This window comes from Helianthus annuus, chromosome 4 (assembly GCF_002127325.2).
Source record: "Helianthus annuus cultivar XRQ/B chromosome 4, HanXRQr2.0-SUNRISE, whole genome shotgun sequence".
In the NCBI taxonomy this organism is placed as follows: domain Eukaryota; kingdom Viridiplantae; phylum Streptophyta; class Magnoliopsida; order Asterales; family Asteraceae; genus Helianthus; species Helianthus annuus.
The window spans coordinates 43,223,957-43,238,160 of record NC_035436.2 but is presented as its reverse complement, the minus strand read 5'-3'; the positions used below and the strand labels follow the sequence as shown (position 1 = coordinate 43,238,160).

Genomic DNA, 14,204 nt, shown 5'->3' with positions numbered 1-14,204 from the left:
GACGTGAATTCTCCTCCTCTGGCTGTCCTTAGCATCTTTAACTTGGTTTGAGTTTCTGTCTCCACCTTTTCTTTAAACTGCTTGAAAGTTTCGAATGCTTGATCCTTGGAAGTTAGTAGATATGCCCACATGTAGCGAGTACAATCGTCTACAAGTAGAAATATGTACTTCCTCCCAGTATGTGTTGGTGGGGATATAGGACCACACAAATCTACATAGACTAAATCCAGAGGTCTTAAAGATTTGAATTTGGCCTGATTTGGGAATGGTGTCCTACTATGTTTTCCTAATAAGCATGCGTCACATACTTGATTGGCATGACTTATTTGAGGAACTCCATGTACCAAGTTCTTTCGAGTAATTTCTTTAATAGCATCGAAGTGTAAATGGCCTAACCTCGCGTGCCATAACCATGCTAAATCTTCTGTGTTTGGGAGCAGGCAAATTGGTCTTCCAATCTTCAATTTTACTTTATACAACCTGTTCCTCATTCTCCTGACTCGCATTAGTAACTTTCTATTTCTTTCGCGGACTGTTAGTAAGTCTCCGTCCATAACTACTTTGCAACCAATCTCTATAAGTTGTCCGAGGCTCAATATGTTGCTTTTCAGACTTGGAATGTAGTATAATTGAGAAACAATCTTCTGTTCTTGGTTTAGACATTCCAGCAGTATTGAACCTATCCCTTTAATCTCTACATGCGACCCGTCACCGAAACGTACTTGCCCCGTCACCTTTTCATCTAATTTTCTGAAGTGACTTCGCACTCCTGTCATGTGGTTGCTTGCCCCGTTGTCTAAGTATCATAGACTTTCATCTTCTGTTGCGTAACTTGCTTGTTCTATGCGTTCTTCGTTTACCTGCAAATTGTACTTTGTATTAGCCATATATTATATTTTTATAGATTATTTGCCACATAGTATATATAGTATATGGATAACGCTTTGATTATCATATGATCCCACTGTGGTTTAATTATTAATAATTCATTTCATAATTATATACAGAATCATGCAATAATCAGCTGTAAATGCAGTCCATAAATAACACAAATTTAATTCAGGAACTGGATAAGCTTCTTGAGAGACTACGTATACCTTATACCCCTTCGAGGGTATGTAATGGGCAACGATTCAAAACGAGTTAGGGTCAAATGGGTAAGTCATGTTAACATGACACTTTTGTCCATGATGTGTGTCCGGTATCACTGTGAAAGTCATATTATTTCAGTAATGATCTACTTGTTTATGATAATACGATTTAGGGGGTTTTATGTATTAAAAATACATTATGGGAGAGTTTTGGACTTAGCGGACTAATTTGACCCGTTTCCTTTTGGGTTAATACCATAAATAAACCAACATACTTATATTACCCAACAAAGTCCGTCCGTCAACTTAATTTTGATATATTGAAGTCTCTAATCTTGTCAAAAATACACAAAAAGGTGCCTCAAGCTATTTTTGGTGTGTTAAATCCATAAACTTGTCTTGTGTCCTCCTAAACTAGTTTGTGCAAAAATGTTGAATGTCACTTTATGAACATTATATTATTTTTCTCTAACAATATGATTTAGGAGATTTTATGAGTTTTGGACTTCATCAAATCATTTGAACCGTTCCCGTTTTAGCTAGTAATTTAAATTTGCGTGTTCAACTGGTCAGAGATAAAACATAACCTGAATTAACCCTTTCATTGTGTGAATGGGTTGAAATTTCCACTTTTGGAAATCATTTAATTAACAGTCTAGGAATGTTATCTTTGTTCCGGTATGCAGCATGTCTAACATGCTCCAAAATATTGAAGCTTGTGAATGATTAACTGGTGCCTATACATGGCCTTGCATGATTAACAAATACTGATGTTGATCTTACAAATGGGCATAATCGGGTATTATTAAAACCCGGAACCGGTTTCTACCCGTACCCAGGTACTGATACTAGTTAAGGGAACCGGGTTCTCTGAAGAACCAGGTCCGGGTTGAACCCGGGTAGTCGTCAATAAAACTAGAACCGATGTAACCGGTTACGGGTACTGTGGACCCGGTTCCGGGTACTGTTTGGAACCGGTTCTTCATCAATAATCTTGTGCTCTAACTCTACTTCGTCTTCTAGACTCGATGTATGTTGAACACGGTTAACGGCATCCAAATTATCCTTTAGGCAAATTGCCATGCAAATGTTGCTTAACAAGGAGCCACAATGTTTGCATTGGGCCTTTTGCGAACCGTCACTAATTTCGACCAAGTCCCAATTGCACCATACTTCCATATTTCGACTATGTGATAATGTTCCAACAACATATGGAGCGGTTTGAGCTTGAGGAACATTATTGACGGATGGGGAATTTGTGGTTTTAGAGTTCTTTGAAACTATTGTAGAAAAGCATGTCAAGAAGTAGAAGAAAATGATACAAGAAGAAGATGAGGAATGGTGAGTTAAACAAATGAAAATTGAAAACAATTTATAGTAACCGGTTCCAACGGCTAGTAACCGGATCCAACGGACCGGTTCCAACGGTCACATTTGGCATTTAATGCTTTTTGCAACCTCAAAGAATCGATCCTAACGGCTAGTAACCGGTTCTAATGGTAACTTATTACCGGGTACAGTGGGACCGGTACTGGAAGAACCGGGTACGGGTATTAACCAGGTACGGGTTAGGAACTTATTATCAAGAAATATGGAACCGGGTAAGAACCGCCGGGTATTTTGAACCCGGAACCGGTTCTTCTATACATCGGGTTGGAACTGGAACCGGGTACGGGTCGGTTCTACCGGTTCGGGTTTGAAACCGGTTATTATGCCCATCTCTAGTTGATCTCTATATATTTAAAATCTTGTAGGCATATCAGAGCTTGGAGGACTAAACGAGTCACTTCGTGAATTACTCGATGGACTACAAGTAGTTGATCATCTTCCTATTGATTTAGTCTAAATTCACAAAGCGCGTGACATGCTTGATGGGTGAGTCAGGTTGGTACGGGTCATTTTTTGTATGGACCAAGTTGGAGTGGGTTAGGTTGACCTACAAACACTTTTATCCATTTTATTTTTTTCATAATTAATTGAAGTGTTAATTATGATTAGATAAAAAATATTATTACAATAATAATCAGAATAATTGAATAAAACACGATTTAAGAGGTCGTATACAATCAAAAATAGCCTTTCGGTGACTTTCAACTTGTATGACCCGTTTGCTTCATTTATAGAAAACACCCAACCCAACCCAACCCAAGCCGACCCATTTATACGTAAATAGTTTGACATTGCCACTAGTTAGTTATGATTAGAAAAACATTATGTTGACTTTCAGGAGGATTTTTATGCAGTTGTTGATCGGGCATACAAGACTGACCCTTTACGGCGCATATCAATGCACGGATAGCAGAAGGATATAGTTCTGGTCAGAAAGAAGATGCAACCGGATATGTGCGCTTTTTACTTGAGGCGCTGGAAGAAAGAATTGCTGCACGGTTTAACCGTGTAAATTGAGTTTTTTGTTGAGCAGTGAAACTTTTTGAACTACCTCTAGCTTCTCCCTAGAAATGTAGTTTGTAGATGAAGAATGTCACCAGATAGAACAAAATGAGCGACGTGTTTGACAAATGGGTTTATTCTTAATTAAGTGAATCCTTCATGAATAGCATGTTCTCACTGTGATTATCAACATCTTTATTAAATTGCTTTGAGCGGCGGCAGACTCATGTCATCATGTTTCGATCTTCAAATGTCCGCTAAATATTCTAGCGGATTACAATTCATAATCAAGAAATACATATAACGATATCACATAATGTTCTAGGATCCAACTCATGCGAAAAAAAAAAAAAAAAAAAAAAAAAAAAAAAAAAAAAAAAAAGCCAAAAAGTATAAAACAACTTCAAACCTACAGCCTGCATTTAGAAATATCAATAAAGACATGAAAGACATAGTTTTGGTTGGTAATTGTTAGCTACATGTTGGTAGATCCACTGAATGACATGAGAGAAGCTGCGGCTGCTGCAGCAGTTGGAACAACTCCGGTTGAAACACCAGGTTTCGACAAATGCAGCAGTCTGACATAAACAAACAAATATACAAGTGTCAAAGGCATTAATCATAACCAAACAAGTTGACGGGTTGTAAATGAGTTGTAATCAAGTTGTAAACAAATTAAATGGGTCATAAACAGGTTGTCAGGTTGACCTTATAGAAAAAAAAATATTTTTCTATTCAAATTTTAAACGGTTCAACCTAGGGCTGCAAACGAACCGAATGAACACAAATAAGACCTTGTTCGTGTTCGTTTGTTAAGAAATATATGTGTTCATGAACACGTACCGAACGAGATTTACGTTCGTGTCCGTCTGTTAATTTTAGGCAACGACGTTCATGAACACAAATGGAAACAAAAGAACACAAACAAGCGTTCATGAACAAAATATATAATACATTGACGCTTATTAGATATTTTCTTTGTTCGAATTTTGAAGTATTTTAATAAAATATAAAAACTAAAAACACTAATGAACTATCGAACACAATTGAACATAAACGAGCACGTTACCGAACGTTCACGTACATAAATGAACGAACGCGGCCTCTGTTCATGTTTGTTCGTTTAACTAAACCATTGAAATTTCTTGTTCGTGTTCGTTTGTCTAATAAACGAACGAACCCAATTACCCAAACAAACTTCCTACCGAACGATTCACGAACTATTTGCTGAACGTTTGATTCGTTTGCAGCCCTAGACTTCAACCTGTTTATCTAAATGGGTCAACCTGAACACGACTTGCTAATTAAACAGGTTACAATTGACAACCCAAAACGTGTTTCAGGTCGTGTCAGGAATTACCACACTTGCTAGAACCGAGGGTGAGGCGTAAAAAAATTACATAATAACGGGAACTTACGGTGCAAGATATTCACAAAACGAAGAAACTGCTGCAGCAACTTCGGTGTAATTTTCAGCTGACGCAGGTGCAGTCACTTCAACCATTTGAATGCCAGGTGTCACAGGTACGTTGTCATCAATGGATTCAGTGGCATGTAACTTTAGCAACTTACTATAAGAAGAAACCGTTACAGTTATTTGAGCGCCCCTTTGAAAATGAAAAGCGAACCCGACTCTCAGCAGCTCATGATCTAACTTGTACCCAAGCAAATAAAATAACCGAAGCACGTGTTTGCTTGCTTTGCTTTCTACCATAGGCCGAACTAAAACAGATATTTGATCAGCACCCGCACCCCTCATTGAGCCCCCCACATGCCGAACCGTCCTGATTGTTATAATAATTTTGTGAGGAAAAAAAAAACAAAACGAAAAGTAGTGCTTTGGGCTCCTGACCCGACCCGACCCGACCCGTTAGCCGACTGTTGTGCTTACCAAGCAGGCTCCGGCTGCATGAGATCACACAGAATTCGAATCTCTGATGCTTCAGTACCTAGGTTGGGCCCACTTTTAAGGCATAATTCATGAACCCTTATGTTTTCCTTAGGAACACCACATAGGCCTAGAAGAAGAATATCAAGGGCTTCAACATGCTGCAAAAGAAAAACCCGATGAGTGAAAACATGCACTTTTTTTCTTAGTTTGTTTTGTGTAAAAAGAAAATGTTATTTTTGAATTACTAGAAACAGTTACAAATATACTGATGGATATACAGTTATTAGTTATACACCTCTCTCACGCTTTAATAAAAATGGAATATTGATTCAAATCATGAAGTAATGAAAATGATATGTGTTTAAGGGATTGGATGGTTGATTAACTCAACAGAAAAGCCTAGAATCAGGCGCTATGCAGTTATAGCGGTCCAAAATCAAATAGCGGTCAAGGGCAGATATTTGAGATATAGGTTATCGCGGTGGGATATCAGTGATTTTATATCATGCAAAACTTACATATATGCATTTATAAGACGTAAAACATATATAAGATTAATAGTAATATCAAAGGTCAAAACTCAAAAGTGCCAATATTTGAAACATGATCTTATCGTGAGCCATAAAATCTTCCTCCGAGTCCACATCAACCAAAGCATTCAAAATAACGGTCAATACCAGTCAAACATCGGTCAATAACCGTCAAGAGCACCGGTAATAGCGGGTCTGCTATTCTGGACCGCTATTTGACACCGCTATTTTGGAAGAGCCTGATAACCGCTATTGACTGCTTAGATAAGGCATTTGCATAAATGCGATAAATTTAACAAGTACCGCGTGCATCTAGTTACCTGTGTTTCTATAATTCCTTGTACCACACACTCCATTAGTATTTTTCTTCAAGTCTAGTTACAACACTTCTCTTTGCCTGTAAAATCAATAAGAACAAAATTTACACCCACAGTAGGAAACAAGTTTCTTCATAGGGGTGTTCATCACTTCATCGGTTCTGTTTTGGTTTATTCGAATTTGGATTTATTCAATCGTAAGCAAAACCAAATCGAATCGGATTCATTGATGTCCAAAGCGAACCGAATCACCGAATAAGAATTCAGTTCGGTTTTAACCGAATAAACCGATTTACAACCAAGAATGAAATCTAGGGCTATTGACAATGGGGATATGGAGGGTATGGTATAGAACTAAAGACCCATAAAGATTCAGATTTCAAAATATATATTCTTAAAAATAAAATTGATACAGCAACAGTTTTGAGATTTTGACATTCAAATTCAACTAAATTTCTACCTTACATCAAAAAAAAAGTCCTAATTTAACTAAATCTATACCTTGCTTGTAAGTTGTAACTGAGATCAATAACTTGGAGAGCAGAAAAAAAGAGTAATAGACTTACGAGAACAGAAAGTATGATCTACTTTCCTCTTGATTCGTTGTCTTCAGATGGAATTAGGGTTTCCTCTTGAAGTTCAAGTCTACTAAACACAAATGGAGTATTATTTTTTGTTAAAATTTATAAGTGATGTGGGTTACTGGGCTGCCATAGTGGGCTAAGCTAAATGAATCTTGATTTGTGAAATCAAATTTATATATGATTATATGAGTCGTTCACTTGAACCGAAAACTGAATAACAATTTGGTTCGCTTTTAAACGATTTCGGTCAGGTTCGGTTCATTTAGTTTAAAATCGAATAATGAGCACCCCTATTTATTTAGGGTCAGACTATTTGGACACCTTATCTGCCTATTTAGACACCCTTTGCCTCGTATAGGCCTCGTATAGGCCTATACGAGGCGTATAGGGTTACATCAAAATCAGTGTCTGACTCATGTCACTTCTGGTTTGACCCCTTCAAGACGCCTCGTATAGGCCTATACTGGGCGTATAGGACCCTTCGTATAGGCCTCATATGTGACCCTTTGCCCCTTATATGCCTCGTATAGGCCTATACTGGGCGTCTTGAAGGGTTTTTTTTTTTTTTTTTTTTTTAACAAACATTTTATACAATATTAATCGTTTTATCAAATTTTATACAAAAACAAGTTTTTTTTTATTTTAAATAATTAATATTAGGACCCCTCGTTGGTTTTTTTTAGTTGAAAAATAGATGTTTTGGTAGGGTAATTTGATTGTTTTTTAAGGGTGATGTTTTTTGAGTAAAAAAATGGTGTATGGTATAAGTCTAGTATAGGTCCCATATAGGTCTTGTATAAGCCTATAGGCCTAAACGGGACTTAAACCACACCTATAGTCCTATACGAGTGTTGTATCTTATCCAATAGTCTAATATCGTATTGTATTGTATCGTATCATATCGTATCGTATAGTATAGTATAGTATAGTGTAGTATAAGTCTCGTATAGGTCTTGTATAAGCCTATCGTGTTGTATCGTATCGTATAGTATAGTATAAGTCTCGTATAGCTCTCGTATAGACCTATATGGGACCTATACGAGACTTATACTATACACTATACGATACAATACGATACGATACAATACAATACGATACTATCGTATCATATAGTGTAGTATAGGTCCCTTATAGGTCTTGTATAGGCCTATCGACGTATACGGGCGTTGTATCGTATCGTATAGTGTATAGTATAAGTCTAGTATATGGCCCCTATAGGTCTTGTATAAGCCTATAGGCCTAAACGGGACCTAAACCACACCTATAGTCCTATACGAGTGTTGTATCTTATCCAATATAGGCCTAATTCAAGGGTATAATAGTCTTTTGGTCCTCATAGACGCCCAGTATAGCCCTATACTGGGCGTCTATTTTTATTTTTTTTTGTTTTCTCTAATAACACTAATATTAATTATAATAACTCATATTAATTATAATAACATTAATATTAATTATAAAAAACTCATTTTAGTATCAATAACACTAATATTAATTATAAAAAACTCATATTAATTATAGTAACACTCTTATTAATTATAATAACTCATATTAATTATAATAACACTAATATTAATATCACCTAGAGAATTAAACTGCAATTGCCTCGCCTCGCCTAAAAAATGGGCCTAGGCTCAAGAGGCGATGGCTTTTAACAACTATGAGTATAACAGATAAGTTTTAAATGATATTTAAGCTATACATTACATGATACTAGAGGGGGCAATCTTGACCCAAAGCCTTCCATGTGGGTCAGTTTGGGTTGGTTTTAAAATTATATGGGTTGGTTTGGGTAAGATATTTTACCTAATTGGGTCACAATGGGTCACTTGAAATTCCATCTTGTTATTTTCGGGTCAAAGCGGGTCGACAACATTAAAGGAATGGGTCGATGTGGGTTAGTGTCTTAAAGAAACGGGTCAGGTTTCGGATCGGAATGGGTTTCGAGCCGGCACAAGTATCCGTACCGTTTCGATCGGTACTGTTTCGACCAGTACCGTTTTGAATCGAACCGTTTCGATGCGAACCGTTTCGACCCGTACCGTTTCGACCAGTACCGTTTCGACCAGTACCGTTTCGAATAGAACCGTTTCGACGCGAACCGTTTCGACCCGTACCGGCGGTTACCGGTCGTCTGATCGGAGACAGTGGTTCAGATTCCGACGAACACTTTTGCCGGAAAATCAAAAAAAAAATCGAGTGGAGCTTGACTGCTTTTAAGTTTCAACTGTTGGGCTGTGGGCCTTGTTTTTAAAGGTTTTTCAAATAACTTATCAAATGATGGGTTGGCCGTTGGTTGTTAGAAGTTTGAGCCCGAATGCTACATGAATTCGAAAAAAAAAAAAAAAATTTTGAACGGCAACAAATGAAATTATATTAATTAAAATACATCGAATTGGCGCCATTGGTCCCAAGTCATAGACGTCTCCTTTGAGCGATGTTTTATCCATAAGAAGCTCTTGGCCTTAATATCCTCCACTGTGCTAGTGACGGATTTACCCCTACCCGAAAACATTAAGTCATCTCGGATACTCCATATATAGTTACCAAACACATTGCATAAAAAGCTTTTTTTTTTTCTTTTTTGAACCAACGTACTGCTCATGGGAATTAAGGATGTCTTTGATGCTGAAAGCTATAAAAGGTTGTGCCTTGCACCACTGGTACACAATATGCCAAATGATTTGGGCGAAACAACATGAACTGAACTTTGGATACGATATACGAACTAGGGCTGCAAACGAACTACACTTTCAGCGAACAGTTCATGAACCGTTTGGCGGAAAGTTCGTTTGTGTTTGTTCGCTTAATAAATAAACAAACATGAACAAAGGCCGCGTTCGTTCATTTATGTTCGTGAACGTTAGGTAACGTGTTCGTTTATGTTCGTTTGTGTTCAGTAGGGATGAGATTTTTTACCAAAATATCGGTACCGTACCGACCATAAATGGTACCGGTAACGGTATTAGGTTTTTTGAATTTCGGTATCGGTAAAAAACGGTATTGGTACCGATATTTTTCGGTAAAAACCGGTATTAGTACCGAATTTTACTAACGAATTTTATGGGGGGGGGGGGGTTGGCAACTATGTAATTAATTTATCCTTAAATTTATATTTTAAATAATGGTAGATGGGTTAACTTAGGTGATGTATTTTTTTCTCATAAACCAGTTGAATTTTTGTTTACAATCATTTTAGTTATTTATTGTTTTTGTAAACCAAACATATAACTGTTTGAATAGTTTGTGAAACAAAGAATAGATGGATATTGGATATAGTTGCATGATTGAGTCGATTAATTGAAAAAAAGTTATGCCAGATTATGTTTTACTCATACATTATTAATTTTTCATTATATTTGCTTTTCCATTTAGATATGAATTTAAACCCATATCCCATCTTCACGATTGTTCTTCTAAGTTGTTCATGGTATCTTCATCAATAGTAAAAAGCATGACCCAAGTGTACTTATTCATGTCATCTTCTAGTATGATAATTTAAACTTATTTGTAATACAATGGTTCGTATCCATTAGTTATGGATATTATGTAAAACATTCGAAAACACTAAAGCGGTACCAATCAGAGTGTCGCACCCCAGTCAAAGATAATATTTGTAATGCCCAAATTACCCTTAGCAATGTGTTAGTGGTAGTAAGGGGTCGAACCACGAAGAGTTTGTGGTTTGTGTATGGACGAGATTGATTGTCAATGTTGTCACAATTATGAAGCTTGCTAATTTGGTTTAATTGTTTCTTTGATTGAATAGGATGCCGGATTAAACCGACGAGTTTGATGCTAAAGTGATTAACTACTAAAACTTGAATGCTTATGATTGCACGAAAACTTAATTAATGGATTTAAACAATAATTGAGAACAAGGTTGAGAACAAGGTTCACACCCGGTTCGACAATTGCAAGGCCTAGGGTTGCTACACGTTTTTAACTTGATTTAGTTGAATTTGTCATTAACTGTTTTGATATCACGAGGCTTAGGTACCAATTGCTATCAACGCTCACAACGGACCGCAATGCACTTCATTACCTCGGACAAGTAAATCCTTTTGAAAGATAAGGCATAAATACGCTAACTTATTTTGCAAAGTCAAATTTTATAATCACTCGACAATTCACAAATCTAGTTCAAATGTAAGACAATTATCAATTAATTCAAATACAACTCAACTTGTCACAAATCAACTAATAAACATAAAACAAACCCTAAATCCTTACAAAAGTCTACACCAGGGTGAACCCCGAAAGGAATAGCTGCTCCTGGATGATAGAACTCGATCACCGGATGAATTAAGCTTGATCACGAACATCTTGAAGCCTTGAAGATAAGTATGATGAAGGTTAGGTTTTTTGGTGAATAATGATGGAGAATGGATTGGTGAGATGATGGTGAGAATGGTGAATTAGGTTTAGGATGATGATTTCGGATGATTCGGATTGATTGATGTGATTGGGATTGATGGAAGATGAAGATGATGTGTTCTTGGCTCCAATCTGAGGTTTAAAAGCTCAAAAATGCGTGACTCCCTGAAAATACCCCAAAACTAACCCGTCCCCAAACATTCAAAATTGTTTGCCAGAATTCCTTTGACGCTCTAAAAACCTATCTACGAATGAATATGCCTGACGGGGTTCTTTGAGGAGCATCGCCGACGGCCCAGGAGGGTGTAGGGGTGGCAAAAAAGCCCAAGCCCGACGGGTATACCCGAAACCCAAAACATACGGGCCGGGTATACCCGAGGCCCAGTGGGTATGGGCCGGGTACGAGCTTAAAAAAAGAAAAAAAATCTGGTACGGGTATGGGATTTAGTGATACCCGGCCCATTTACCCGAATAATACCCGAAAGTATCATATTATAGATTTCCATACGTATAAACTTAGTACATGTACTTATTACCTTCTCTATAGTCATATGTGGATATGTATTTGGCAGATGCTTAGTGAACAATAACTTATTTTTGAGCATGTATATTAGATATGGAAGCTATCACCCTGTATTATGTGGATGTTTATACAATTACGTGGTCCTAACACAATTACTTAATTAAGTAATCGTTTTGATTTAGTATGGTAAGTAATCGTTTTGATTTAGTTTGGTATATATGGTCTGAACGTGATATGTAAGTTATTAATCATATTTTCATTTGTTATAGTTATTAAAGTAGTAAACTATATGAACATCGAAGTAAAAATTTCACATTTTTCCCAACGGGTATACCCGATACCCGTGGGTATGCCCGATACCCAACGGGTAATTACCCAACAAATACCCGACGGGTAACGGGCCGGGTATGGGACAAAGAACTATAACCGGGTATGGACCTGGGATTACCAATACCCGGCCCAAGCCCGACCCATTGCCATTCCTAGGTGTCGGCGACAACATGTGCATTTCTCACTTTCTGATTTCTTTGTTTCGTGCCCCCGGTTGATCTCGTTCGCTCTCCAATGCTCCGTAAAGCTCCCGAATTGCTCTTTAAACTCCGTTAGACCTGTAAAACACAATTCTAATCAAAAGTAGGCCATTAGAAACCAAAAGACACGTAAAAACATAAACTTAATTACGAAGAACCATCGGTTTTTGACCACACATCAGGTACCAATGCAGTAAAGTACCAAAAAAAACGGTACCGAGCTGATATATTTGGTATGGTATTCGGTATCCACTTTCCTCAGTTTCGGTATCGGTATTTTTGGAATCGGTACCGGTATAGTACCTGTATGATACCGATCTCATCCCTAGTATTCCGTACCTAAAATTAGCTTATGTTCATTTGTTTTCTAAGACACTATTTTATCTTAATAATGTTTGTCAAGATTATGTTAAGTACTTAAGTATGTTTGAATAATTAGGTTAGTATATTTTGAGTGGATCTACTTAATGTCTGTTATGAAAGATGTTGATTTAATAGAAATCTAATATATGTTTGTGTTCGTTTCGGTTCATGAACACTTGCTTGTGTTCGTATGTGTTCATGAACATTCGTTTGTGTTCGTTTTTTATTGATAAACGCTTGTTTGTGTTCGTTTGTTTTCATTTATGTTCTTGAATGTTCGTTTGTGTTTGGTACCTAAAATTAACGAATGAACACACACGAACACGAACATGAACACGAACACATCCATTTCCTTAATGAACGAACACGAACAAAAAATCTCGTTCGGTAAGTGTTCATGAACTGGTCGTGAACACATTATTTTCTTACCAAACAAAAATGAAAAGGCCTTGTCCGTATTCGTTCGGCTCATTAGCAGCCCTATTTGTACTCTAGGGTTGATAGAAATAGTGATTTGCTTATCCTAACAATAATATATTTTTTTGTATATAAATAATGTAAAAATCAATTTTGTAACGGAAAAACCAAATGTTTATAAAGCTATTGAGCTTAATAAAGTTAAATTTTTTGCGTACAATACTCAATGAGTTAAAGGTGTAGTATAGTACACTAGGTTATATTCTGTGTGTTACATGGGTTGAACAATTTAAATAATATAAGTAATAAGTGTTTAAATAAAGAAAATATAAATGAAACCACATATTACAATAAGTAACGAAAAAAATACAATTATAATTCACAAACCTATAAAACATTCATTAATCTCTAAATAATTACTTGTATACAACATTTGATGTTTTATATATATTTTTAAAACCGAAATTACAAACTACATTGCATAACATAATCGCAAATACATAAACATGTAAAATAGTTCGAAACCGTCTATTATACCAGTTAAATAAATGAACTATTATAAACAGATTGGGAGAAAGAGCCCACATTGCCGCATTGTGGGGCACCCTTGATAATATGACACGCGTGTCGCTGCATGAGAATGTAAATGACGGTCTTTGATCAGAAAAGGATCCCATAAACTAAAGATTGATAAATCAATTTATGTACCATGAGAAACACACCATTATCAAGTCAGTGATTCTAATCAAGTGGAATTTGAGTTGCTCTAGTAAAAGCATGAATTTCAAGGTTTTTTTTTTCAATTTGCACAGTTAATAGCTAATTTCTAAGACTTGTCCACAGTATGAGCTAATCCAATTCATTATTTAAAATTATAAATCCACAATATCATTCAGCAATAGCTAAGAAATAAATATGAAACCCAAATCCTTAATACCATTTAAAAGATAATTCTAACTGGGGAAACAGGTAAATGTTGGGGTACTAGTGGGATGGTTCTAACCGAGGGTGAGTGAACCCGCAATATCGCGTATACAACAATAAACAAAATTTGTATCGCAATTCCTTCATTAGAAACTGGCTCGTTTTGAACCCAAAAACCCTTTATAATCTTTAAATAAAGCTATAAAAAAAACTTTTATAAAACAAAAGCCAAATATATAAAAGTGATAAAAAGTGAATTATTTTGTAAA

At 36.4% G+C, this 14,204-nt stretch overlaps 1 protein-coding gene across 2 annotated transcripts; it reads right to left on the bottom strand.

Moving 5' to 3' along the window:
- Positions 1 to 3,662: 3,662 nt before the first annotated feature.
- LOC110936215 (mediator of RNA polymerase II transcription subunit 18) lies at positions 3,663 to 6,940 on the bottom strand. Of its 2 annotated transcripts, none has more exons than XM_022178559.2 (5): positions 6,787 to 6,940; positions 6,224 to 6,300; positions 5,374 to 5,531; positions 4,901 to 5,266; positions 3,663 to 4,060 (listed from the first exon to the last, which is right to left on the bottom strand). In XM_022178559.2, exons 2-5 carry the CDS (start codon positions 6,257 to 6,259, stop codon positions 3,958 to 3,960), a joined length of 663 nt encoding a protein of 220 aa, XP_022034251.1. In that variant the 5' UTR covers positions 6,260 to 6,300; positions 6,787 to 6,940; the 3' UTR covers positions 3,663 to 3,957. The 2 variants fall into 2 exon arrangements, with proteins under 2 accessions (XP_022034251.1, XP_022034252.1); XM_022178560.2 differs by having other exon boundaries at positions 6,722 to 6,861.
- Between the last annotated feature and the right edge of the window lie 7,264 nt (positions 6,941 to 14,204).

What these genes read in the sequence shown, in the direction of transcription:
- LOC110936215 (XM_022178559.2), bottom strand. Translation starts at nt 6,259, where the DNA reads ATGGAGTGTGTGGTACAAGGAATTATAGAAACACAG. An exon ending in AAGGAATTATAGAAACACAG is followed by an intron (nt 5,532 to 6,223) that starts GTAACTAGATGC and finishes TTTCTTTTGCAG; the next exon opens with CATGTTGAAGCCCTTGATAT. An exon ending in ATGCAGCCGGAGCCTGCTTG is followed by an intron (nt 5,267 to 5,373) that starts GTAAGCACAACA and finishes TATAACAATCAG; the next exon opens with GACGGTTCGGCATGTGGGGG.